At 40.4% G+C, this 26954-nt stretch overlaps 1 protein-coding gene across 3 annotated transcripts in view; it reads left to right on the plus strand.

Moving 5' to 3' along the window:
- The window catches only part of Ddx6 (DEAD-box helicase 6), a 32365-nt gene extending 6600 nt beyond the window's left edge, over nt 1-25765 (plus strand). For all 3 annotated transcript variants that reach the window (XM_040729726.1, XM_040729728.1, XM_040729727.1), the window contains exons 4-14: nt 714-818; nt 8928-9057; nt 9925-10071; nt 12141-12235; nt 13715-13837; nt 15025-15153; nt 16340-16456; nt 18170-18233; nt 19150-19251; nt 20538-20720; nt 21553-25765. In XM_040729726.1, coding sequence (XP_040585660.1) covers nt 714-818; nt 8928-9057; nt 9925-10071; nt 12141-12235; nt 13715-13837; nt 15025-15153; nt 16340-16456; nt 18170-18233; nt 19150-19251; nt 20538-20713 — 1188 coding nt within the window. In that variant the 3' untranslated portion in view covers nt 20714-20720; nt 21553-25765. The remainder of the gene's footprint in view (nt 1-713; nt 819-8927; nt 9058-9924; nt 10072-12140; nt 12236-13714; nt 13838-15024; nt 15154-16339; nt 16457-18169; nt 18234-19149; nt 19252-20537; nt 20721-21552) is intronic.
- Nucleotides 25766-26954: the final 1189 nt, after the last annotated feature.

Consider the following 26954-nt stretch of genomic DNA (forward strand, 5'->3'; position numbering starts at 1 on the left):
TTTGTTGAGACAAGACTTCTGTGATTCCAGGCTGGCCTCAAACTCAGATCCACCTGTCTCTGCCTCCAGAGCGCTGGGATTAAAGGTGGGCACCACCTTACCACCCCACCCCCAACTGCTATCGTAACCTAATTTTCTCAGTTTTGTTTTTTTTCCCCCTCAGCTTCTCAGTTCGATATTCAGGTTAGGTATTGTATCCACTATGTGTGAATATGTTCAGGGAAGTTCTTTATCCCAATATGCTCAACCAAGGGCGATTTTTGTGACAGTTTTTATAAAAATAGCTGGAAGTATTTTTTTGTTACCATCTTGGGATCCTTATAAATAACCTCAAAACACGAATGTCAGCCTGGCCACAAAAGTCAAAGCTCTATGCTTGAGAAACCAGACATAGCCAAAGATATTGGTAGCTAGTGAGTAGGTGAACTAGGGTTTGACTTTGTATCTGTAATTAATTGAATGTTACTTATGTAAGAATATTCTGCCTTAGACTGATCATAGGTGGCTTTCCCAAAGGTCCGTTTTCAAGTGGTGTATATTTGTTGAGTTATTCTCCAGGGAAAGTTAAAATAGAAATTAAAACACTAGTAATACACATTTTTAAGATGAGGTGGGTAAAAGGTTCAGGTCTGCCCCCTACCCCTTTTTTTTTAAAGCATGCTAACTAAGAAGGAACCAGCATTGTATTTTATTTTATTTGTTTGTTTGATTAGGATGTGACCTCCACAAAAGGAAATGAATTTGAAGATTACTGTTTGAAACGGGAGTTGCTAATGGGAATATTTGAAATGGGCTGGGAAAAGCCATCTCCTATTCAGGTATGTTTACCCTTTTGGTTACATGAAGATTATGTATCATGCATTACATACTTCAGCAAACATTAAAATACTCAGGCAGACAGACCTCTGTGAGTTCCAGTTCCTGGTCTAGAGTGACAGGATTACAGGACAGCCAAGACTACAGAGACCCTGTCTTGACAAGAAAAAAAATTAAATGTATGGGTGCTTTATCTGCATATATGTCTGGTACCTCTAGAGGCAAGAAGGGGGCCTCAGACCCCCCTAGAACTAGAGTTAAAGATGGTTGTGAGCCCCCACATGTGTGTGCGGGAATTGAAATGCATCCCTTGGAAGCATAACCAGTACTCTTAACTGTTGTGCCATCTCTCTATCCCCTACTTGATTTTTTTACTTGTGGGAATAGTGTAGTGTGTGTTTGTATACAGTATTTTTCTGAACTTTTATTTTAGTGGTTTTTTTTGTTGTTGGGTTTTTTGGGGGGGGGGTTTGAGACAGGATTTCTCTGTATTCTTTTGGAGGCTGTCCTGGAACTGGCTCTAGACCAGGTTGACCTCAAACTCACAGAGATCCACCTGCTTCTGCCTCTCGAGTGCTGGGATTAAAGGCATGGGATTAAAGCTGGCCTTTGAGCTCTTGTTTCTTGCCTCAGTCTCCCAAGTGTAGGATTACAGGCAAACATCACCATTCTCAGCTTTTTCTTGAACTTTATGTTTATATATCTTACTTATTTTATTTTATGTGCATTGCTGTTTTGCCTGCATGTATGTCTTTGAGTGATTGAATCCTAGAGCCACAGGCAGCTATGGCCTGGTGTGTGGGTACTGGGAATTGAACCTAAGTTGTCTGGAAAAGCAGATGACTGAGCCATCTCTCCAGTCCCTTTCTTGAACTTTTACAGGTTAAATTATAGAATCACTTTCTTTACTTGTGAGTCTCTTGGTGTATATTTCCTAAGAATAGTGTGTGTGAGTGTGTGTGTGTGTGTGTGTGTGTGTGTGTGTGTGTGTGTGTGTGTGTGTGTGTGTGTAGGTATGCTCACCCGTGTTTATGTGTATATTTGTGTGTAGGTTAGAAGACAACTTCTCTTTTTCTTCTAAGTATGTTCTGGAGATCAGATTCAGGTTGTTGTACTTAGCATCAAATACCTTTATCTACCAAACCATCTTACTGGCTCTGTTGTTTTTTAAGATAGGGTCTCATGTATCCTTGGCCGGTCTCAAACCTTGTGTAGCCAAGGTCCACCTTAAACTTCTAATCCTTCTGTACAAGAGTGTTAGGCTTATAGACTTGTAAGAATTTTGCCCAGTTTATATAGTGCTGGGGATGGAAGGCAAGGTTTTGTGCATGCTGGGAGAGCACTCTACCAATTGAGCTACATCTCCAATCTCTTCCATTTTATTTGTTTAAATAAATGGAAGACTCAAGTCATGCTTGCTCAGCAAAACTCACGTTACAGGTTTCTCATGACATCAGATTTGAAGGCACATATAATTGGATTAGTGATGTCATTAATTTGGATTATCTTGTCCAAGTGTTGTCTGATAATTTATATATATATATACATGCTATAATGAATGATAACTACTTTCTGCTCCCTCCCTTAAAACCAGTCAATATTTTAGAGAATATTTAAAGACCAAACAAAAACCTTTCTCTTTATCAAACTTTCCTAATTATTGTAGTTTTCTAATTGCCATCCTGAATCTTGATCTCATTTATCTGAGTTGTAGTGAGTTTCTTGTAAGTTTCAGCTTAAGTGATCCTTCCATATTTGGTCCCAATAAAGAAGAAGTTGCCCATATGTGTGTCTTTAAAATTAGAGTATTTAGGGTTTGTGATGCTAGGAGTTGAACTTAGGACCTTGGTCATGCCAGCCAAGCACTCTACCACTAAGATCTACTCCTGGCCTTTCTCCTTCCTGTTTCATGTGTAGTTGTGTGGGCTCAAGATTTTCTTTGGAATCATGTTTTTGTGTGTTCAGTTGTCACAAATTTGACTTCTTCAGGGTGGTTCATATATGTATTTCATTTTTATTGAGCAGTTCCTTTTGGTGTAACGTGATAACCAGAATACATATCTTATGCTTATTATGCTCTGACCTTAGAATCTATGAAGTACTGGTTCTTGGTTTTTTGAGACAGGTTTTTCTTCTTGTAACCCTGGTTGTCCTGGAACTCTTTCTGTAAAACCAGGCTGGCCTTGAACTCAGAGATCTTCCTGCTTCTGTGTGTGCCATCACAGCTGGCTGGGAACAGATAATTTTAATAATACATGATGGGTACCTTCCTAGTTGGAGTTAGTTGCATTTTATATATCCAGGAAGATAGCCTAGAAGTGCTCTTCTTAGACAAAGTGGTTTTTAACCTGTGGGTCGTGACTCCTTTGGGGGGGGGGTGGAACAGTCCTTTCACATGGTTGCCTAAGACCATTGGAAAACACAGAGATTTGCATTATGATTCATAACAGCAAAATTACAGTTATAAAGTAGCAACAGCCGGACGTTGGTGGCGCACGCCTTTAATCCCAGCACTCGGGAGGCAGAGGCAGGCGGATCTCTGTGAGTTCGAGACCAGGCTGGACTACCAAGCGAGTTCCAGGACAGCCTCCAAAGCCACAGAGAAACCCTGTCTCGAAAAAAAAACCAAAAAAAAAAAAAAAAAAAAAAAAAAAGTAGCAACAAAATAATGTTAGGGTTGGGGATCACCATAACCTGAGAAACTATATTAAAGGGTGGCAGCATTAGAAAGATTGAGAACCACTGTTCTAAGTGATTACCCAAAGGTGAGAACATGGGTGTGGCTGTTTGTGTTTTGAGACAGGTCTCTTGTATACTCCTGACTGTCCTTGAACTCACTATGTACACTGGGCTGGCCTGGCCTCTGCCTCCTGGGTGCTGGTATAGACCACCACACTTGGCTTGGGGTTTTGGGTGTGTGACAGAGAGATTGATTTTATTTATTTGTAGACAACAAGGGGCCTTGTTTACTTCTGGCTGACTTTGAATTCCCTATGCAGTTGATAATGACCTCAAACTTTTTACCCAGTTTATGCAGTACTAAGGATCAAACCTAGCATCTATGGAAAGCATAAAATGGTGATTCTTAGAATCATTCAGAATTAAGAAATCAATATGAGAATTCTAGATCCAAAAAGAAATTTACAGATCACTTGATATAAAAGTTCAGCCTCGCAATGGGCTGTCCTCTACTATTCATTTTTCTTTCCACAGAATCTTGCTGTATAGCTAAACTGACTTTGAACTCAAGACCCTCCTGTCTTAGCCTTCCAAGTGCTAGAATTATAGGCATGGACCATCAAGCCTGGTTCTTGCTTATCTATATTATTCCTTAATCCTTTTCTTACTTTGGCTTTTCAGGACAGGGTTTCTCTATGTAGCATTGGCTGTACTAGAACTCACTCTGTAGACCAGGCTGGCCTCAAACTCAGATTTGCCTGCTTCCTGCTGGGATTAAAAGTGTGTGACACTGCTCAGCTGTTATCCATTTTCTTATTCTCCTTTCTTTTTGAGACAGGGTTTCTTTGTGCAACAGTCCTGGGACTCAGTTTGTAGATCAGGCTGGCCTTGAAATCAGAGATTCGCCTGTCTCTACTCCCTAGGTCTGTGATCAAATTGTGTACCACCACTACCTGTTGAAATTAAGATTCTTAGCTGGAATTTGAGAGGAAGCACTTACTCCAAATTCAGATAGATGGGTATTTTGCACTTTTGTGGATGCTACTCTGTTCTGAAGTATCTCAATATTAGAGATTGGGAAATGTACTATTCTTTAGTTGAAGCAACAATGCTAACAGATTCTAACTTAAGGAAGAAGGTTCATTGGAGGAAAAGCAGAAACTCAAGATTAATGAGAAGATAAATTCATACATATTTTGTATTTATCTCTATTTGTTCTATGTGCATTGGTGTTTTACCATGGGTGTCCTCCAGTCCCCTGGAACTGGAGTTACAGACAGTTGTGAGCTGCCATGTTGGTGCTGGGAATTGACCTGGGTCCTCTGGAAGACCAGTTATTGCTCTTAACCACTGAGCCATCTCTCCATCCCCTAGTTCATATCCTTTAAAGAACTTTGTAGCCAGGCATTAAACCCTCAAGACCAACTATATCTTAACTTTGTGTTTTTGCTATATGGGGATTGGGCTTTATCCCCACTTCACACCGTCTTAATTTTTTTTAATGCTATAGAATCAAGTAGTGGGTAGCTTGTTAAACCTATGGCAATTTCTGATAAAAACCGAAGATTAACAAGATTAACTCAAAGCAGGAAGAAGACATTAGGACTAGAAGGTCAAAGCCACAGCTTTCCTGTTGGCTGCTTTACTATGTGTAGTAAGCAGACATTAATGTTGCCTGTGAAATTAAAGTATCATTGGACTATTTTCATGGTCTGACAGCTGTCTTATTCTAACCATCTGGCACCCATCTGATGCCTGTAACTTGTATGTAGAAAATATATCATTAAGGACTGGGGGTATAGGGTTCTTGCCTAGCATGCTTGAAAAGCCTCGGGTTTATGACTAGTGTCGTAAGCAGGTGTCATGTCACTATCAGCTAGGCCTAGTGGTGCATGCTTGCAATCCCAACACACGGTTCACAGTCATCAAAGGTACATAAGAAGAACAGCTGGGCTACATGAGATCCTGTCTCTAAAAGAAAAAATATATGGTAGGGGATGGAAGCCATGGCTATTTGTGACTTATTTCTATAATTTTTAAACTGTAGATCCTGTATTTTCCTGGGTTTTGTTTGGTTTTAGGGATTTAGTTTGGTTTTAGGAATTTAAAGCTCCATATTTATTTCCTTCTAACATAAAAGTATGTAGTTGAAATATATTTAAACATTTGTTGCATAGTTTAATTACAAATGTGAGATGAATGGGCTTTCCTTATCCTGTTTTATCATTTTGAGCAGGACCCTTGTCATTGAACAGCATTTTTTAGCATTTTATTTTATTGAGATAGTGTCTTTTTTTTTTTTTTGGTTTTTACGAGACAGGGTTTTTCTGTATTGTTTTGGAGGCTGTCGGTCCAGCCTGTCCTTGAACTCTCACAGAGATCCACCTGCCTCTGCCTCCCGAGTGCTGGGATTAATAGCCCAGGCTATCTCAGGTCACGGCAGTCCTCCTATCTCTGCTTCCTGAATACTGGTGTTAATAAAGTCTTTTGTCTTTTGTCTTTTGTTTTGTTTGTTTTTCAAGACAGGGTTTCTCTGTGTAGCTTTGAAGCCTATGCTGGCACTCAATCTGTAGACCAGGCTGGCCTCCCAACTGCTGGAATTAAAGGCATGTGCCACCACTGCCCCGCAATATTAAAGTCTTGAACCACCATGAGTAACTCATTTTTTAGCTTTTAAGGTTTGCTAGAAATATTCCTGATAGTGATTTGTGGAGGTGTATGCACTTGTAAATTCAGTAGCTTGGGTTTCATGAATTCATGATAGCCTGGGATACATACATAACATACTAACTGTCTTAAAGAAAAGGTGAGGGGAACCTGTCAGTAGATCTCAGTAATGAATGCTTGCCTGTCGTGCATCAGGCACTGGGTTTAGTGCTAATGAAGAAAAACCACCACCACCCAGGGTCTTAGCATGTAGTTCCGGCTGGTCATAAACTTAAGAGAGCTTCCTGCTTCTGCCTTGGTGTTGGGAGTAAAGATGTATACCACCATGCCACACCCCCACCCCATGAATTGTTCCTCAGCCTTTATCAACGAGTATGAGTAGGAATTCTGCCTTTTTACAGTAGCATGGTATATTATGCCAAATGATAGCTCTTAAGATTTTTTTAATTCGTTTGTTGTAAATGTGATCATATGGCTGCCATGATACACATGAGGAGGTCAGGGGACAGCCTTTAGGAGTTGACTCTCTTCCCATGTAGGCTCGAAATGAACAGCCCGCCTGCCTGCTCACTGTACCCACCTCCACTACACCTGTCTCACTGGAAATTTTATTTCTTTGCAATCTTTTTAATTTCTAAAATTTTTATTTGTGTGTGTACATACTTTCCAAAACACATGGAGGCTAGAGGACATGTTTGGGTATGGGACTCAGCTCAGCAGGGTTATATGTATGTACAAATGATAAAAATCTGCGGAACTATGCAGTAATTGTATGCTCAGAAATACTACACTAGTGATCTGTCATCATTTAAGACAGGATTAATGAAAACTTTCTGTACTTTGAAAGGAGTTCTTCCCTTTTGTGGAAAAATTTGAAGAAAATAACATTTAAAACTATCTCATAGCTGAGCCATGGTGGTCCACACCTCAGGAGGTAGAGGCAGAGGGGGATCTCTGAGTTTGAAGCCAGCCTGGTCTACAGAATTAGAATCCAGGACAGCTAGGGCTGTTACACAGAGAAACCCTATCTTAGTTGTGGGGGGAGGGTTGTTCGAGACAAGGTTTCTCTGTGTAACCCTGGCTGTCCTAGAACTCACTCTGTTGTTGCCTTAAGAAAATGATAGAAGTGTTTCTGTTTTTCTGAATTCTAAAAATCTTGTTTTTGTGGGGCAGAAGAGAGATGGTTAATAATTAGAGCACTTGCTGCTTGTAGTGGCCCCCGTTTGTGTTTCCAGCACCTGCCTCAGTAACTCATAACAGCTATAACTCACTCCGCCTTCAGGGACTCTGACACTCTTCTGCAGGACATACAGAGCATGCACTCACAAATGCATACACATGAATAAATTTAAATCTGTTTTCTTAAAGTTTACTTGTTTTTACATGAATGCTTTCCAACCTTACCTTGTCTTACTCTTTCAAACTTAGAGCTCATTATTGAGAGACAAATTTGTGAACAGGTTATTTGTAGGGATGTGTAGCTGAACAGTGTGTGATGTCTTTTTTGTGCCTATTTCCCTTTTAATTTCTCTTTGCTTAATTTTCAGTAACTTTACTGTGTCCCAGATGAGTATTTTTGTTGTGGCAATTGAAACCATATGAGAAAATAAGCTTAAACGTGAAAATGAGGGGAATGGTGGCAACTCACCTTTAAGCCCAACACAAGGGAGGCAGCGGAAGGCAGATTTCAAGGCCAGCATGGTCTACAAAGTAGACCAGGACAGCCAGAGCTGTTAACACAGAGAAAACCCTGTCTTGAAAAAACAGAAAAAGAACATGAAATGTTAGTGATGTGACTGGTCCCATCTTCAGTTGAACATGATTCAGGACAAAGAAGTTAACCTTGTTAAAGACATTGGAGGGGGGGGGTTGATAGAATTAAAAAAAAAAAAACACCTACTAGGACCCAGGGATAAATTTTTTTAGCTTATTTCTGTATTTCTATTTTGTGTAAGAAGAAGCTGTTTAATCTGCAGTTTTTTGCTTTGGGTTTTTTTGTTGTTGTTGTTGTTGTTTTGGTACTGGGCATTGAACCAAAGGCCTTGAAAATGGCTAAGCATGTACTCAGTCACTGCATCCAGCGCAGTGTTCAATTTTTTTTCCTGTAGTATGATTGATTTTACTGATCTGAAATAGCATACTCTATATAATCTTTCCTTGGAGTTGTTGGTGCTCTTTTTTCCTGCTTGTCTTTTAGACAGGCTCTTATATAAATCAAGCTGGTCTTAAACTCCTTCATCTCCAGCCTACTGGGATTACAGGCATGAGCTACTGTGTCTGGCTGTTTTTACTTTCTGACAGAAATGGTCTTCGTCCAATGACTATTTACAACTCCTTGAGATTTCTTTTTCCTCTGTTGTATTTCTTCATACACACGTATAGGCATTTTTGTTTTGTTTTGGATTTTTTGGTTTTGGGGTTTTTTTTTTTAGTTTGTGTTTTGAGACAGGGTCTTTCTCTACATAACCATGTCAAGACCAGGTAGGTTGTCCTTGAACCCTGATCTGCCTGTCTGTCCTTTCTGTCACTCTGGAATTAAACTCAGAATATTTTCTGTGGACAGTTTTGGCAAATTTTTGGTTTATTATGGTGTTAACAATCACTGATTCTGCTAATCCTCTTGGGTCTTTGCCTTCGTGCAAAATACAGACATAGTACACTTCAAAGCAGTGTGGAGAAGGGATTTATTTTTTAGTGTTACTTAGAGAAGAATCTGGTTATGTACCGCTTTTATTCACAAGTAATCTCACTGCCTTGTCTTTTAGGAGGAGAGCATTCCCATCGCTTTATCTGGTAGAGATATCTTAGCTAGAGCAAAAAATGGGACAGGCAAAAGCGGTGCCTACCTCATCCCCTTACTTGAACGGCTGGACCTGAAGAAGGACAATATTCAAGGTGAGGGTGTGTGTGTGTGTGTGTGTGTGTGTGTGTGTGTGTGTGTGTGTGTGTGTGTGTGTGTGTGTGTGTGTGTGTGTGAGAGAGAGAGAGAGAGAGAGAGAGAGAGAGAGAGAGAGAGAGAGAGAGAGAGAGAGAGAGAGAGATTATACGTTTTACTCTTGGTTAGAATGTATGCAATCCAGACTTGTTAGTCTTTAATCTCTTCATACAGTATTTGACTTACTTGTCTAAAAGTGATCCCAACTTTTAAAGGGGATTTCCCACTTTCAGAGTACTTTTATATGACACCCAATTGAGACCATCCATGTGAGATAAGAAAAGTTAGGTTCTTAATGCTTAGGCCTATGAAAATGAATTACCTTGTGGGAGCTGTGTAAGCAGGGCTCCTTGTAGAAACAGTAAGTGCTTTTCTTAAGTTTTTCAGCTCCAGTTTATAATTGTTTCACCTTACTTTCATATGATGTCAATAGAATCTGAGCAGGAGGCATTTGCTACTTAAGTGTCTAGATTAGTGAGTCTTTTTTTTTTTTTTTTTTTTTTTGGTTTTTTTTCGAAACAGGGTTTCTCTGTGGCTTTGGAGGCTGTCCTGGAACTCGCTCTGTAGACCAGGCTGGCCTCAAACTCACAGAGATCCGCCTGCCTCTGCCTCCTGAGTGCTGGGATTAAAGGCGTGCGCCACCAACACCCGGCCAGTGAGTCTCTTTTGTCAAACAAATGTAGTTTAAGACTCTTAGAAATATGTCTTATGTTATGCCTAGGCGACTAGACTTAATGCCTCAGTGAAACTATTTTTATAGCTTCTTAAGCTTCTAAAATATGACATGTTCTTTCTTCCCCCTTCCTCTGCTTTTGGATATTTTCTAGCAATGGTGATTGTTCCCACTAGAGAACTTGCTCTACAGGTCAGTCAAATTTGCATCCAGGTCAGCAAACACATGGGAGGGGCCAAAGTGATGGCAACCACAGGAGGAACCAATTTACGGGACGACATAATGAGGCTTGATGACACAGGTAGGACATGGTTAAGATAGCAGTGCTCTCTAATTGTGCGTCACCTGATATAGGTGCTGGGGATTAAACTTCTCTGCAAGAGCAGTATGAGCTCTTAACCAAGTGTTTCTTTTTAGGAAATAATTTAAGAATTAACACTGGGGGCTGGAGAGATGGCTCAGCGGTTAGGAGCACTGACTGCACTTTCAGATTCAATTCCCAGCACCACATGGCAGCTCACAACTGTCTGTAACTCCCAAGATCTGACCCCTCACACAGACATACATGCAGGCATAAAAAACAACCAATGCAGATAAAAAATTAAAAAAAAAGAATTAACACGGCCTGAGGGTGGCTCAGTTAGTAGATTGAGCCACCATATTGAACCTAGCATATATAAAGCCCTGGGTGTTCCCATCCCCTCTGGAGAAGGAAAACAAGAGGATGGAAAGTTTAAGGTCATCCTCTCCTACATAGTGAATTCGAGGCCAGCCCAGAACACATGATGCCCTGTCCTAACAAAGCAAGGACTCAAGGGTCAGATGGGCTACAGTAGAAAATGAACAGTGAAAACAACCATTTCTTTTAAGAGAAATAAATTGATAACTAAAAGGATACTCAACCTTTTTAGTATTTTCAGGTTTTGGCTTTTTGAGACAGGCTCTCTATGGAGGCCTGGCTGTCTTAGAGCTTGCTATATAGACCAGGCCATTCTCAGACCTCAGACTCACAGAGATTGCTTGTCTCTGCCTCCTGAATGCTGGAATTAAATGTTTTTTAGTATTCCTTAATATGGTTCAAGGTACCGAATTTATATTAAAATTGTTGTAATTTTCAAGACTAAGAAGCATTGCATGCTTGTGGAAAGTAGGCTGTTATAACATGAATGTACAATGTGCATGACCGTATATTTCAGATTATGAACTTATATTTTCAAGTAATTGAGTAAATATAAGGATGGATATATACACACACACACACACACACACACACACACACAAAGTTGTTTACTCTGGTGTGGTTTTGTAGTACTGAAAAAGAAGGTAAATTTAAGTATTTTGGGAGATTGACTAAATACAATGAGGTGTAGGGCTGGAGAGATGGCTCAGAGGTTAAGAACACTGACTGCTCTTCCAGAGGTCCTGAGTTCAATTCCCAGCAACCACATGGTAATGAGATCTGGTGCCCTCTTCTGGCCTGCAGGCATGCATGCAGGCAGAACACTGTATACACAATAAATAAATAAATCTTTAATATATATATATATATATATAAATAATACAATGAGGTGTAGCGTGAGTGGAGTTTTCACAGACTAAGAAAAAAATGACTGTCTTGTATTCAGTTTTTATGAAGGACTCTCCATGGTATAGTACCGAGTATAAAAGTGTTAACAAAATAGCAAGAGCACATACGTGTAAAATCAAGTTTGGTCAGAATTTTTTTTTTGGTTTTTGTTTTTGTTTGTTTGTTTTTTTTTTTTTTTTTTTTTTTTTTTGGTTTTTACCAGACAGGGTTTCTCTGTGTTGTTTCGGGGGCTATCGGTCCAGCCCAGCCTCGAACTCACAGAGATCTGTCTGCCTCCCGAGTGCTGGGATTAAAGGCATGCGCCACCACCGCCCAGCTCAGAATGTTAATATGTATTATTTATTTTTTGGTGACTTGGTTGTATTTTGTAATTGTACAGTTTTTGTTTTTAGTAACCATTTTGTTTTCCCCTTAAAACAGTCTGGGCAGTATTGCCTAGATTGAAGGCCTGTTTTGTTGCGTGAGAAACCCTGTGTTCTGGCTGTTATTTCTTGTGTATTGACATAAGACAAAAACTGTATGCGCCTTGATTGGAGTTGGTAATTTGGGAAACTAGCCTGTTCGATATAAAGATGAAACGAATATTGTCTATTTGTTGTCAGGTGAAATGGGGTATACAGTCCAAAACACATCTTTTTACCTTGTATTAATTTTATTTCCATAAATAGTATTTATAGTGCCATAGTACATGTAGTACATATTATAAAGCCATGTAGGTTTGTGTGTATAAGTTAAAATGAGCAATGTATATATTTCTGAATCTCTCTGTAAATCTTATGTAGTACATGTGGTGATCGCTACCCCTGGCAGAATCCTGGATCTTATCAAGAAAGGAGTAGCAAAGGTTGACCATGTCCAGATGATAGTATTGGATGAGGTAATGTTTCTTCATTTAAAAGGACTGTTCTGTACTATTGTGGGCTCTGTTTACAGTGAATAAGTAAACACATCCAGATATTTACCAAACAATGAAGTCAAGTTCACTTTAAGTTTGTCTATTCAGTGATACATTTTAAAAGCATGTAAGGGATGTCTTTTAACCCTTTGTTTTGTATCTGCTACTTGATACTGTTTGCTTTTTTTTTTTTTTGAAATTTGTTATCTCATTGGATTATAACCTAATTAATACAAATGCCTTACTCAGCTGAGTTTTACCTGGGAGGTAGAGTCATGTGGGTCTCTGGAGTTGGAGGTTAACTGGTCTACACAGCAAGTTTCAGGATAGTCAGGGCTACATAATGAGACCCTGTCTTAAAAATAAAAACATAGTACTCAGCTGTGTCTCTTGGGTCTAGCAATACTTTATGCATGAATACAGTTACTTTCCTGTTTGGTTTGTTTTAGATTACTAGTTCACTGATTGACATGTCAACATTAAGTACATTGCAACATGCTTTTACATAATTTTTACAGTCTGATAAGGTCTAGGTATCTTAGAAAGTTGTTGTGGGACGTATGTAGCCTATTTTCCTACTTGAGAAAGCTAAAGCATGGCTAAGTGATAAATAGCACAGCTAATGAATAAAATGTTTCAGCCCAAATAATTTGAATTCAGAAGCTGGTTTGGTTAGGTTTTGTAACAGGGTGTTTTAGTAGGGTTTCTATTGCTGTGAAGAGACACCTTGACCATGGCAACTCCTATAAAAGAAAACATTTAATGAGTGGCTTACACTTTTCAGAGGTTCAGTCCATCATCATCATGGTGGCCACAGTGGTGTGCAGGCAAACATGGTGCTGGAGAAGGGGCTGAGGGTCCTACATCTTGCACAGGCAACAGGAACTGGTCTGTCTCAATGTGCATGGCTTGAGCATGTATGAGACCGTAAAGCCCACCTCCACAGTGACGTTTCCTCCAACAAGGCTCCTGATAATGCCTCTCTCTCTGGGGACCATTTTCTTTCAAACCACTACACAAGCTCTTGCTATTTAGTTTAGGCTGGCCTTGAACAAGGTGGATGGCAACACACCTAGCTTAAAACCTGTGTTTTTGACTAATATATTTTTACCTCTTTAATGGTATCTTTTTTTCCCCTTAATTTCCGTTAGGTAGGGATTATAGCCTCTTCTCTCTGCTTTGAGAAAGTTTCCTTGTGTAGCCCAGACTGACCTCAAACTTTCCATTTGTCACTTGGGTGCTGGGATTATAGGCGTATACCACTGTACTTGACTCCTTTCCCCTGCTTCCCCTTCTGAATTGCTGAGGATTTGTCTTGGTAACCTGGTACACTGTATGTATTAAAGAATTTATGTCATGGCTAGGAGCAGCCTATGTATGGTGTAGTTTGCCCTTTGTTTATATGCTAACAAAAACTTTTAATGTCTTTCTCTTTAAAAGTGCCTTTTCTTTGTATTACAGGCAGATAAGTTGTTGTCACAGGATTTTGTGCAGATAATGGAGGATATTATTCTCACACTACCTAAAAATAGGCAGATTTTACTATATTCCGCTACTTTCCCTCTTAGTGTACAAAAGTTTATGGTAAGTATTAAATCTTAGTGTCATGGTACCTATGAGTGTATGCCTTTACATGTAATTGCATCTTATTATCAGATTTTATGCTTTATGCTATTTCAGGATTTTCTTTTCATGTGATCAGTAAAGATTTATGTATGGATTTATTACAATTTGGGGTTTTGTTTTGTTTTTGAGACAGTGTCTTACTATGTAGCCCTGGCCAATAGGTCACCTTCCAACTCGGAGATCTCCTGACTCCCCCTCCAAAGTGCTAGGATTAAAAGTATGTGCTGCCACGTCTGGCTTATACTTTATAAACTGGATCTCCATAAGCTGAAAGCCAGCCTCATTTCCATAATGAGTTCCCAGCCATCCAGTGCTGCATAATGAGACATATTCTCTATCTTTCTCTTTTATGTTGCTTGTTTTTGGTTTTTTGAGATAGGGTTATTCTGTGTGGCCCTGGCTGTCCTAGAACTCATTCTGTACAACAGGCTGGCCTTGAACTCAGAGATCTACCTGCCTCTGCCTCCTGAGTGCTGAGATGAAAGGCATTTATTACCATGGCCTGGCTGTGAGAATCTGTCTGGGGGTGGGGCGACGATGGGGAGAGGGAGGCGCAATTTTATTTAGTTAGTTCTTTGTGGCAAGATGACATATTCCATAGATGCTGGTAAAATTAGTTACAGTGTTTCCCATACACAAAACATGTCCTGGAGACTGCCTGTGTGGTAGTCCTCGTGGTTATCTTCCTGTCTCAGCCTTCTGAGTGGTAGGATGCAGGCACATACAGCCATGCCCGTCTCTAACATGGTTACATTTGAATCTGAGGTGTACCATTCTACATTTATTTTATGAATACTTGTTTTGAAAAGAGATGCATCCATTAGAGCAAGAGACAAAACAAGTAAAATTTGAGGCAAGAAATTGAATTCAGATACTGGCGGGGGCAAGAGGATCTTTGTGTTCCAGGCCACCCTGGTTCACAGAGGGAATTTTTGGACAGCCAGGACCACACAGAGAAACCCTGTCTTGGGGAAAAAAAGAAAGGAAATTGAGTTTAGGGTCAGAGCTCTTTACCTGCTATGCCTGAAGCCCTAGGTTTAATTCCCCAGTATTGTTCTCCGACCAAAAAAAAGGGCAAAAAAGAAATGTATGCATTGCAATTTAGGAGAGGAAACCCAGTCTTAAGACTCCTCTTCCCCCTTCAGAATTCCCATCTGCAAAAACCCTATGAGATTAACCTGATGGAGGAACTAACTCTGAAGGGAGTGACCCAGTACTACGCATATGTAACTGAGCGCCAAAAAGTACACTGCCTCAACACACTTTTCTCCAGGGTAAGTAGTGGACTTTTCTTGCTGAGTCCTTTCCTCCACTAATCTCCAGCAAATTGGACAGTTACATTATTTCCCCATATCTTCACTGTAAAAAAAAGTCTTAGTGCTTTATAAAAGACAGCTTTGGTTGGTTTAAAGTTGAAGCTAATTGACATGGATGCTTTTATTATTAAGTACCTACCTTAATCTGCATCGGGATGATGCAGATTCTATGTGATACTAAAGTTCATTTGTGACCTCAAATCAGCACTAAAGGTATTGTGGTTATTTTGTAGACTTGTGCAGTATCGGGGGAAAAAAATAAAAATTTGGTCCAAGAAGAAGACAATCTTATGTCTTCTTTTAGCTCTCATGCTATAAATAAGCATTCATTTCTCTGTCGTTGAACTGTTTGTGATTTCATTCCAAAATGGTCCTTACTCCATTGCTGAAATGGTGTCCTGCACATACTGTGCAGGGAAAATATAGATTGGATAAGCATTTTACAGTGGTGGGTTATATTGGTTTGAGACTATAGATGTATTTAGTAAGACATGCTTAAAGAAATGAAAACATTAAACTTCATGCTGTTTATGAAATGTGTCCAGGGGCTCACAAGTACCTAACTTTGTATTTTCCCAAGAAACAATGGTTGTTCTTTTTGTTTGTTTGTTTGACTTATTTTAATCATGTATATGTATGAGTCTGTGTGGGGTTATGTGCATATGAGTGTAGCTGCTAGAAGAGTCCAGAAAAGGTTTCAGAGCCCTTGGGAGTAGAGTTATAAGCAGTTGTGAACCCCAAGATGTGAGTGCTAAGAACTAAACTTGGGTCCCCTGCAAACGCTGTGCCATCCATCTCTCCAGCTCCAGAGCATTGCTTCTTACCAAGTGTGTTGCCAATGGCTTTGGAGAGCATGAGTGCTTTGAACACTGAGTCTGTAGTTTTGTTTCGGGCAGTTAGGTGGCCCTTATGAAATACTCTTCTGCAAGAAAACCAGTTCTTGCCAGCAACTCTTCACTACATTTCTGCTTTTTGTTGGGTTGTTTTTTTGTTGTTGTTGTTTTGTTTTGTTTTCTTACAGCTTCCCACCTTTCTTGGGAAACTCTAAATTTTAGACTTTTTAAAGTTTTGGCTAAATAATGTTTTCAAGATTGGTAAAAAAAAACAAATGTATTCGTCTTTCTCATGTTTCTTTTGTGCTCAGCTTCAGATAAACCAGTCGATCATTTTCTGCAACTCTTCTCAAAGAGTTGAATTACTGGCCAAGAAGATTTCTCAGCTGGGTTACTCTTGCTTCTATATCCATGCTAAAATGAGGCAGGTAAGTGTAATTCTAGAACTTGCATAGATTTAACAAAAAAAAAGTGTTTGTTTTCTTTTTGCTGAATGTCCTATAAATAACTATGTATGAGAATATACTGTTCTTTTTTTTTTTTTGGTTTTTCGAGACAGGGTTTCTCTGTGGCTTTGGAGGCTGTCCTGGAACTCGCTTGGTAGTCCAGGCTGGTCTCGAACTCACAGAGATCCGCCTCTGCCTCTGCCTCCCGAGTGCTGGGATTAAAGGCGTGAGCCACCAACGCCCGGCTATACTGTTCTTTTTTTGAAAGATTTATTATGTGTAGAGTGTTCTGCCTGCACTCCAGATCCATTACAGATGGTTGCTGGGAATTGATCTCATGACCTCTGAAAGAGCAGTCATCTCTCCAGCCCCAAATATACTGTTCTTAACTTAGGGTATAGTAGTAGAGCAAAAGGTCCTGAGTTCCAATCCCTGGTACCAGGAAAAAAAAAACTAGCAAATGAACTTCGGTTTCTCTGTCCCTATAAAGCTCTGGCTGTCCTAGAACTAACTCTGTAGACCAGGCTGGCCTCGAACTCACAGATCCACCTGCCTCTGCCTTCCAGCTGAATTATTCTTTAGTAGCAAACAACACTTCATTTAAACCACCAAGCTTAAAGATCTCCTTGCAAATACCACATGGCTTTTTTTTTTTTTTTTGGTTTTTTGAGACAGGGTTTCTCTATTACTTTGGATGTTGTCCTGGAGCTAGATTTATGGACCAGGCTGGCCTCGAACTCACAGAGATCCGCCTGCCTCTGCCTCCCAAGTACTGGGATTAAAGGTGTGCACCACTAACGCCTGGCCAATATGGACATTTTTTACAGAAAACACTGCTCTAGATTTTAATACACAGTAACTTCTCCTTACTTATTAAGGGGGAGTGCCAAGATCTCCCATCTTTTTTTTTTTTGGTTTTACGAGACAGGGTTTCTCTGTTTCAGAGGCTGTCGGTCCAGCCTGGCCTTGAACTCACAGAGATCCGCCTGCCTCTGCCTCCCGAGTGCTGGGATTAAAGGCATCAAGATCTCCCATCTTGAACTCATAGACAATACCAGATTGTATATGCATGTCTACTATGATAAAGTTTAAACATATGTAATAAAAGATTTACTAAAATAACAAATATAGCAGTGATTGTCATAAGTGCTACATGAATATGATCTCAGAGTATCTTATTATACCTGTTCTCCTTGTAATGACACAAAATGATAAGATGCTTGCCTGATGAAATGAAGTGTATCACATAAACATTGTGAGTGATACTGCTTTTGACTGCTCAGAAAGGTTTCTCAGACATGGATACTGTGACAGTTTCTATGATAACCAGGATAGTTAAATGACATAGGTCGTGTTTGTACTCTGTAGATACACTAGACACGATGACAACTCACATCTTATACAAAGGGGGTACACATCACATTGCTCCTTAGGAGTCTTTCATTTAAAACTTAACGGATTATTTCCAAAGTTTTTGGACCCAAGTTAACTATGGGTAACTGAAACCAGGGAAGTTAAAACTAAGGATGGAGCTAAGCTAGTATATATGTGGTTTGTAAGCTGGTGTTTTGTTTTGTAATTGTAAAAGAAGCATAGATATTTTATGTAAACAAATTTGGGTTATGAAGAAACCATGGTGGAAATTTTGAGTTGTTTATAAATTTCACTCATAGTTTATCCTTCTTTACCCCCCAGGAACATCGAAATCGTGTCTTTCATGATTTCCGAAATGGCTTATGCCGCAATCTTGTTTGCACTGGTAAGTGTTTTTGTATTTCTTGGACCCACTGTTTTCTTTATTGTCTGATTACTTTGTCACACAGTGAAACCCATGACAGCTCATCACACCCTGCTGCCCCTTTGAGAACTTCTGAAGTTGAGAATGGCGCTGGGCTCATCTGATGATTATGCCTCACGGGTGGTCTTTAACTGGGTTTCAGGTTTGTGCATTTTCTGAATAGTTCTAATGAACAAGCACAAACTGTACTAAAACTGCTTTTAGAAGTGTCTTCCTGGTTTTTTTAATTGTTGAGCTTCATTGACAAGGGAGTAAGGTGTTTATTATTACTGTTCCTGGTGTTTATTAGAGTATAAAAGTCATGTGGCTTCAGATGAGGTGGCATATTAATTGGCTTCTAGACTGTGTAAGTTTGGGTAAAAAAGATGGTCCACAAAGTATGGCAATGAGTACTTGTATTCCTCACACTTGGGTGTCTGCCAAGGGAGCATGAGTTCAAGACTAGTTTGGCCTACCAGAAACCTTATCTCAAAAAGGAAAAGAATCTACATTATGAATGATCTTGGAAGGGGAGGCTGAGAAATAAGCAGGTGAATGACTCCTAGAAAGAAGCATAATCAGTGAATTCCTTTTCTGAACTATTGTGGATTTATTTATAAGTCTTGGATTAAATACTAGACAGCAGAATAAGAAAATCATTAGTTACCCGTAAGACTCATTTGTGCAGTCATCTTCTTACATTGCTGTTCCCTAGACTAGTTTGTAAGACTTCTTTTTACATGAACAGAAAGTTGTTTGTGATAACGTATGTAATCATGGAAGAATGCCAGTAATAACTGAATAAAATAAACATAGGATACATTAGAAATTAATGCATTGTGGTTCCAAGAGTCACATTTTGATTCAAAAATAAAATGAAAAACTTTTTTTTTTTAAGATCTGTTTACCCGAGGTATTGATATACAAGCTGTGAATGTGGTAATAAACTTTGACTTCCCAAAGCTGGCAGAGACCTATCTTCATCGTATTGGAAGATCAGGTAAGCGAAAAGGGAATTGCCTAGCAGACATCTTGATGAGAAATAATCACTAATTTTTCTTTTGTGAAGTAAAGTAGAATAGCTATGAGAGCAGTGAAATCATTAATATAAATCAATTGTTACTAGAGATAGGGTCTGGATACTTAACTAGCTGTCCTGGAACTTAAAGATGTACCTGCCCCAGCTTCCCACGCCTGATGATTACAGGTGTATGCTAGCTTATGTCATTTACTAAAGGTATTTGCTGCATAAGCCCCAAACTCTGAATTCAGTCCTGGAGCTTAGGTAGAAAGAGAACCAACTGCCAATATGTGCATGCACACAATAATAATAAAATTTTTAAAAAATGGTTTTGAAGGTAGGCTGGCTAGATGTGGTGCACTTGGAAAGAAGAGGCAGGTAACTTCTGTGTGTTAGAGGCCAGCTGGGTTTACATGAGTTCGGAAGGCAGCCAGGACTACATAGATGAGAACCATCCTCTGAGGCAGGAGGATCATGATTAAAGTTTGGGGTGGGTTGAGGGGCTAGAGAGATAGAGCTCTTCATTTGATTCCCAGGGTCCACATCAAGTAGATAAAACACCTGCAACTGCAACTTGTCACAAAAAGTTAGGCTGTATGGTATCCATATCCCCCCCCAAAGGAAGGAAAAAAAGTTAAAGTAATTGCTGCATACTCTACTGTTCAGTTGTGTATTTTAACAGCTATGCAAATGAGCATTTGTTTTGTCATTTGAAGAAACTAAATTAGGTATAGAGCTTCCCCTTAGTGTTTGTGTGAAATGGGTTCCAGGACCCTTGCCATCATCAGAGTCTGGGTATTTTTAGTCTCTTAAAAGCATGTGGTAGCCGGGCGGGTGGCGCAGAGGCAGGCGGATCTCTGAGTTCGAGGCTAGCCTGGTCTACAGAGCGAGTTCTAGGACAGCCCCAAAACAATACAGAGAAACCCTGTCTCGGGGAAAAAAAAAAAAAGCATGTGGTATTTGCATATTAAGTGGCGCACATCTTTGCAATACCTGGTACCTGCAAGCTGACTATAAGTAGTTGTTACACTGTATGGTTCAAGGAATACTGCTTCAGAAAAATCTGTTAAGTACAGTTGATGTGCCAAAGCAAAGACCTTAAGTTATTTTGTTTGTGTTTTCTGTCTTGTTTCTGTCATTCAGAATGTCACCAATTGAAAATATTAATGCTGTGTATTTTGACAAATTACAAGCTTGAACATTCATTTTTATCACTTTTTAAACTTTTTGGCATTTTAAATTCATTAAACACTTTTTTTCTTTAGGTCGCTTTGGTCATCTTGGCTTAGCCATCAACTTGATCACATATGATGATCGCTTCAACCTGAAAAGTATTGAGGAGCAACTGGGAACAGAAATTAAACCTATCCCAAGCAACATTGACAAGAGCCTGTATGTGGCAGAGTACCATAGCGAGCCTGTAGAAGATGAGAAGCCTTAACAAGCATGTACGTACCTGATAGCCGTGAGAGTTCCTTCTACAACCTCAGTAGCTATGCCCATTGTCATAAATAGGAATGAGAGCCAAGAGTCTCCTGGGTGGGACAGCCCTGTTACCAGAGTCCAAGCCAGTGCTGCCCTGGGGCCAACTTCCTAAGCATGTCTGTGAGTGACACCTAACACAGATTTGGGTTCTTGGCATAATGAAATCAGAAGGACATTAGCAGGCTTGGCATAAAAAATATTTCCTGCTCCCCCTTTTTACCCGTCTTTTTTTTTGGGGGGGTGCATTTATAAATTAGGTAGAAATACTTACAATACCTTATCAAATGTGTAACACTATAAAGATATCCATTTAAAATACCCCTCTGGTTTCTCACATACCCTCTCTTCTCACATTGTATCTGTGGCTCTAGTTACGTGTGAAGCCGGCCACAACAGTAAGCATAGAGGCTATTTCAGAGTTTTCCCTAGAGATGCCTTGATTGGGCTTGAGAGATACAATCTGCAGTCCTGCAGTAAACGCCTTAACTGTTACTGTGGCTTCAGAGAATTTCCAAGCCGAGTGTAGGTGGTTGTGTGGGGAAAAGTTGTCGGTTGGTTGATTTTTGATTCTTTTTTTCTTCCCAAGACAGTCTGTAGCCCTAGGTTGCCTAAAACAAACCCATGCCTCGGTCTCCCGAGTACTTAGATTTACATGTGGGATCTCCACATCCACTTGATACGCTCATGTAACTAGTTCATCCTAGGAGTTTCAGGAGAGAGTACTGATGAGAGTTTGGGTGAGTGTTGTGAAAACAGGTCTCTGTTAATTTTTAAATCTCTAAACTTTCTCTGTAGGCTTTGACAAAATGCAGAAGGCTCCTTGGATCTGTGACACATCATTTTGGGGGGGATGCTCTTCTCTTTGTGGGTTTTTTCATCTTTGTTTTGGAACTATGAAGAGTTATATAAGAGCTCAGACATTTTTCTTTTTTTTTTTAACTGGTGAAGAGAAACTGAAAAGAAGAAATAGACGTTTTTTGTTCCACTTGTTTGCACTGTGTGCTGACTGAACATTCGTTGCACTAACTGCTGGTTTTTAAAATGTTTCTTGGGGAAGGGGACAAGGAAGGAGGAAAAAGAAAAGGAGGGGAGAAACCCTATAAAGAGAAGAACCTTGGTGAACACACACCGTCTACAATTCTCCAATAGCTGACTCTACTGCGTTTCAACTTCTCCCTGATTAGTCATCCGTTTCTTAAGCCTGAAGAGCTTATTACTTATTTGTGCGAAGTGCCTTATGCTACGAGACCATTAAGAATATCATCTTTACACACAGCCCAAGGAATCAACCAAGTCATGTTCTATTTTCTTTCCTGTTTTGTTTTTTTTTTTTTTTTTTCCTTTGCCTCTTCATTTTCGTTTCAAGTTGAAGTCTCTCTTCCTGTTCTTCCAGTACTCACGCCCAGGGCTGGAAGGTGGACTAGTGATGTCAGCGCCATTTTCCTTTTCTTTATATGGAGGAGTTGATTCACGACTGCAGGCCATCCACACTGTAAATACATGTATTTAAAAACAAAACAGTACCAAGTAAAATTTTCTTCTGGGCTGAGTAGACGCACCGTCATCGCTCCCAAAGGAAAGAGCAGCCTGTCACTGCAAGAGCCATATGACAAGCCTTTATGCTCTACAGCAGAACACTAAGCTGGTTCACACCTCCATGAGCAGTATGGCACTTGACGTGGAGATGTGTTGGAGCCTTGACCCTCTTTCCTCTGTGGCAAAGCGCGTCCTGTAGAAAATTGGATGTGTATACTTGTATAAACTTTGTAAATAAGTTTTTTTCTGGGTTCATATAAATATATATATATACATATATATATATTATTTTTTTTTGGATGAAGGTTGCTGGGATTAAGGGGATTAGAGTGATTATGGGAGCAGCTAAAGATGAGAGGGGCTCAGTTTTCTGCAACACTAAATTCTAAATTGTGCTTTGGCCTCTAACTGTAGGAAGCAGACCTCTGCAGGGCCCTGTGTTGAAAAGGGCCCAGAAGCCCAGGATGCAGTCTGCTGCCACACTGCTCTTGTAGTGCATTTGCAGTGGTTTAGCAGAGATGAAGGAAGTATCGGGAACCTGTGATGCCCGAGGGCTTTGAGAAGCTCTGTGATTTGGTTCTCCTGCTCTAAAAGTTTGAGGAACTTCCCAAGTTCTGCACAGGGGACAAAGGCTCCTCTTCCTGGAGTATGAAAAGGGTATGGAGTGCAGTGTGAGAGCAGTGTATGTGAAGCCTGCACTTGCACTTAGAGGACCAGCCAGTGCGGGCTCCATGGGCTTGGCAGTTGTGGAGCTTAGCTGTCTTCAATCACCTGTGGCGGGGGAGCGAGTTGCCCTTGGCCCTCCTTGTGACATACACTTTAGCAGGACTGGGCAACCCTGAGAGCTGTTAACACCCATGCTGCAGAAAGCTGCTTGCCTGTTGTCCGTGCCACCGTGACAAGAGTCCTGCCTGTCACTTTGCACTGTAAATCGCTGGCAGACGCTTTAGGTAGATAGTGTTGCTTCAGATTGTGCCCCTCCCAACATGCTTGATGTTTGGCCTGATCTCCAGGCAAAAGGAGTGAGATGAATCAAAACCAGTGAACTTTTTTTTAAAAAAATGTTTTTAATTCCCTTTTAACCCAGTGTACTAGGTCAGTCAGGAGGCATCTAGGGAACAAAAAAAGCAAAAAAAAAAAAAAAAATACCAATTAAAAAATTGATTTCCATATTCCATCATTTTTCAAAACCTTAAAACTATGACAAGGTGTATCTTGTATGCTTTCATGCTAACTCACCTGAATAAAGGAATCAATTGTTCACAGTTGCTTTTTGACTTTACCTAGCTCTAAAGCAAAACTGTTTGTGACTCATCCCAAATTCCTTGGGGATCAAAATCCTACAGATGCCTCCTGATCAGACATAACCCCAACTCTGTAACAACTGTAGCAAGAGCTGCACAGTACAAACCCCCAAAAGGCAAGTCCAGTTGATGTTGGTTACTAAACATAAACCAAATTAAGGAAGTCACTTTTTTAGGGAGGGTGGGGGAGGGGTCTTAATTATCTCCTTTTGACAACAAATCTTGCCCTTGTACTGATGCAGCTCTCTTCCTGCCTTTGGCGAGATGAGAGGGATCGTCCATGTAGAACATCGCAGGAAAGGAGTATAAATGCAATTGGTATCTCGCCAGAGGGCATGTGGGTGAGTCAACAAAATGCAGTCTCTTGCCAACCTTGGGCTGCCCTGCCGGGTGCCACATGCCTACAGGTCCCTCTTAAAGCACAGACTCCACGTGGAGAGCATTATTGAATAGTCTCTGATGAGTTGTGGCACTTGGACTAGCTGGCACCACCGCAGGACAGTGGAGAGGCCTCGGTGAGTGTGGTGCTCGGCTCGCATGAGCTGGTATGGGAAGATGCCCTACTGACCGGCTCAATGCCTGGTCTTTTTTTTTTTTTTTTTTTAATCCCTCCTAATAAGGAACATTGATACTATTGGAAATTCTTTCAGGTTCTTTCCAGTAATTTATAAAGTAATGGTTTTGTTTTTCCAGTGGTTCATTTGGGTGAGAGGACTACATCCTATTTTTAATATTCAGACTATATCCACCTCTCGGTGGTTTTGGCTTCTGGTCATATAGTTGTGTAATAAGTTACAAGACTTTTACACACCTTGCTGCCTCAGGGCCTGCTTTGTTTTTCTCTCCCTTTATGTTCTGAAGGTGAACAAAACTTTCCTATGGAATGGAATGCATTTACCATAAAAGTCATTTTTCCTGCAAAGTCTAAATAGTTCTAAATTACTTCCAAATGAGTACCAGCATAACACTGGGTTGGCCATAGTCTGGGGTGGGGTGGGTGGTTGTCATAAGTCATCTTCAGAATGAGATGAGGGCATCTTTCCCTGGCCACTTGCTTTGTGTTGGACACCATCGTGCTCAGAACAGCACACAGCACAAAGCTTTGAGAAGTGTTGGAAACAAAACATCTCGTTCTGATCATTTGATTTGGGTTTTTTTTTTCTTTTTTTTTTAATGTGGGTGGGAGGGGAGGGTACTGTGTCCCCACAGGGAGGGTGTCTGCACTAAGGATTTAGAAACACTTTGGAAGTTCATAACCTCATGGGGAACTGCCTTTAGCCACACTCCTGACCTTCAGATGAGTAACAAAAAGATGAAATAAGTTCTTGGGAATTAAGCCATGTTATTTTAATTGGATACATTTTTTTTCAAGTTTCTGTGTTTAAAATTGTTACTGTGGAATGATTTTCTTGCCAAATATCTTTGTCAGGCAAAATTATTGGCCTCATGGGAGGTGAAGTAAGCCAGCTTTTGGGTGAATTTATGTGGACTTTGGTGAGTTTGTAGTTCTACTTTATATTCATAAAGATAGTTTTTTAAAACTCCCAAAGCAAATCTATTTTCTTCTCTGATGCAAAAACTCATCTTTGGAATAAAGAGTTAAGTGTCCAAGGGTTGTAACCAGTATGAGGTCAGAGGGAGCTAGCCTGGCCTGGACTCTGCCCCTCCACAGCTGACAGACTCCAACAGAAGTGTATTTAAATCTCCAGTAGACAAGGCTGGGCAGGGCAGGGGAGGGTGGGCCTGGGTTAGTTAAAGATACAGCTGCTGTATTTTAACCAGTGGTTCTTGGGAAGGGTGCCTGGAGAAAACAAAGTCACTTCCCTTATTTGAAGCAAAACAAATTAGAAAAAAAAATTACAATTTTTGTTCAGTAAAAATAAGAAAATTCTAATGTCCCTAGCCACAAGGGACCAGTTCCACTTTGAGCAGTGGGAACTTAAATTTTTGAAAACATTTTGGGGAAAGGGAAAATTGGCTCTCTGTTTAATTGGCAAATGTTCCAGTGGGAGTATGTTTTTGTTGGGATGTGTTACGTTGTATGTACATGTCTATGGACCTGAGTCTTTACAGAGTTTATACATGGTTCAGAAAAGATGGTTGGTAAAATCTTGATTATTATTTTCTTTTTGTTAATTTATCTCAATAAAAGCCCACTGGAACTCCAAGTGTGTCTTGTATGTATGTTCCTGAAGCAGGTTGTGCCTTTAGGACTCAGAACATTTTACTCTTGTATTTGAGGTGGTGAAACAGCCCAGTGTTCTCATCGGGCTTCTTGGTAGCCTAGTTGAATAAATTTGGAGGCCTCTGTCATCCACCCTAGATTTCCTGCTGCAAACAGTTTTCATAGCAGAGGTGAAGAGCCAAGATCGGTTGGGATTCTAAGTCATCAACTCCCAGAATTATTGTCAGAGTGTGTTCAGAAGTCTGAACTACAGGCAAACTAGACAAACTGAGATGCCAAGCTCTCCCAAGACCACCTTTGCCCGTCCTCTCCCGGGAGCTGCTTACTGCAGCAGATGTGCTAATGAAAGATCAATCAGCCTCAAGTGGAGACGGGGTCAGGGACGACTGGCAGACAGCACCATTCACTGGGTGGTGGCAGTTTGAATTTGCAATTCTAGTCTTAGCACACTTCTATAAATACCCATAAACTGTGTGGGTGGGCATGCCACAACAATATTGTATATGCAAGAAAGATAACTCCAAAGTATTGTATGATTGAAAAAAACAACCCCAAAGCATATGCACTTTGCCTATTGCAAAAGCCCAAGGCAGGCTTCAAATCTCAAAGGACTCAAATCATGCGCCGCCATACTAATGTTTTTTTTTGTTTGTTTGTTTCTCAAGATGGTTTTTTTGTGGCTTTGGAGGCTGTCCTGGAACTTGCTCTGTAGACCAGGATGGCCTCGAACTCACAGAGATCCGCCTGCCTCTGCCTCCCAAGTGCTGGGAGTGTGATGTGGTGGCACACGCCTTGAATCCCAGCACTCGGGAGGCAGAGGTAGGCGGATCTGTGAGTTGGAGGCCTGGTCTACAGAGCAAGTTCCAGGACAGCCAGGGATACAGAGAAACCCTGTCCCATCCCCCCCCCCAAAAAAGTGAAAGTCACACCTGGGTATCCACCTTGAGAGTCAGCTCTTGTGACATTTCTTTGTGATGGCATGGGGACGAGTAATCAGCCCCTTGAGATTGCTGTAAGGGATGAGCTCCATGCTGTAAGATGGTATAGATTCCAGGAGCACACTCCCTTGAGGATTTTTGGTTTATTGATAAAATTTTAAGGTCAATTTTGTTATAGGTATACTTTTACTCTTGTTTAGATATTGTGTATATGCAGCTCTTTTTAAAATGTAT

The sequence above is a fragment of the Mesocricetus auratus genome, unplaced genomic scaffold, assembly GCF_017639785.1.
Source record: "Mesocricetus auratus isolate SY011 unplaced genomic scaffold, BCM_Maur_2.0 Super-Scaffold_100022, whole genome shotgun sequence".
In the NCBI taxonomy this organism is placed as follows: domain Eukaryota; kingdom Metazoa; phylum Chordata; class Mammalia; order Rodentia; family Cricetidae; genus Mesocricetus; species Mesocricetus auratus.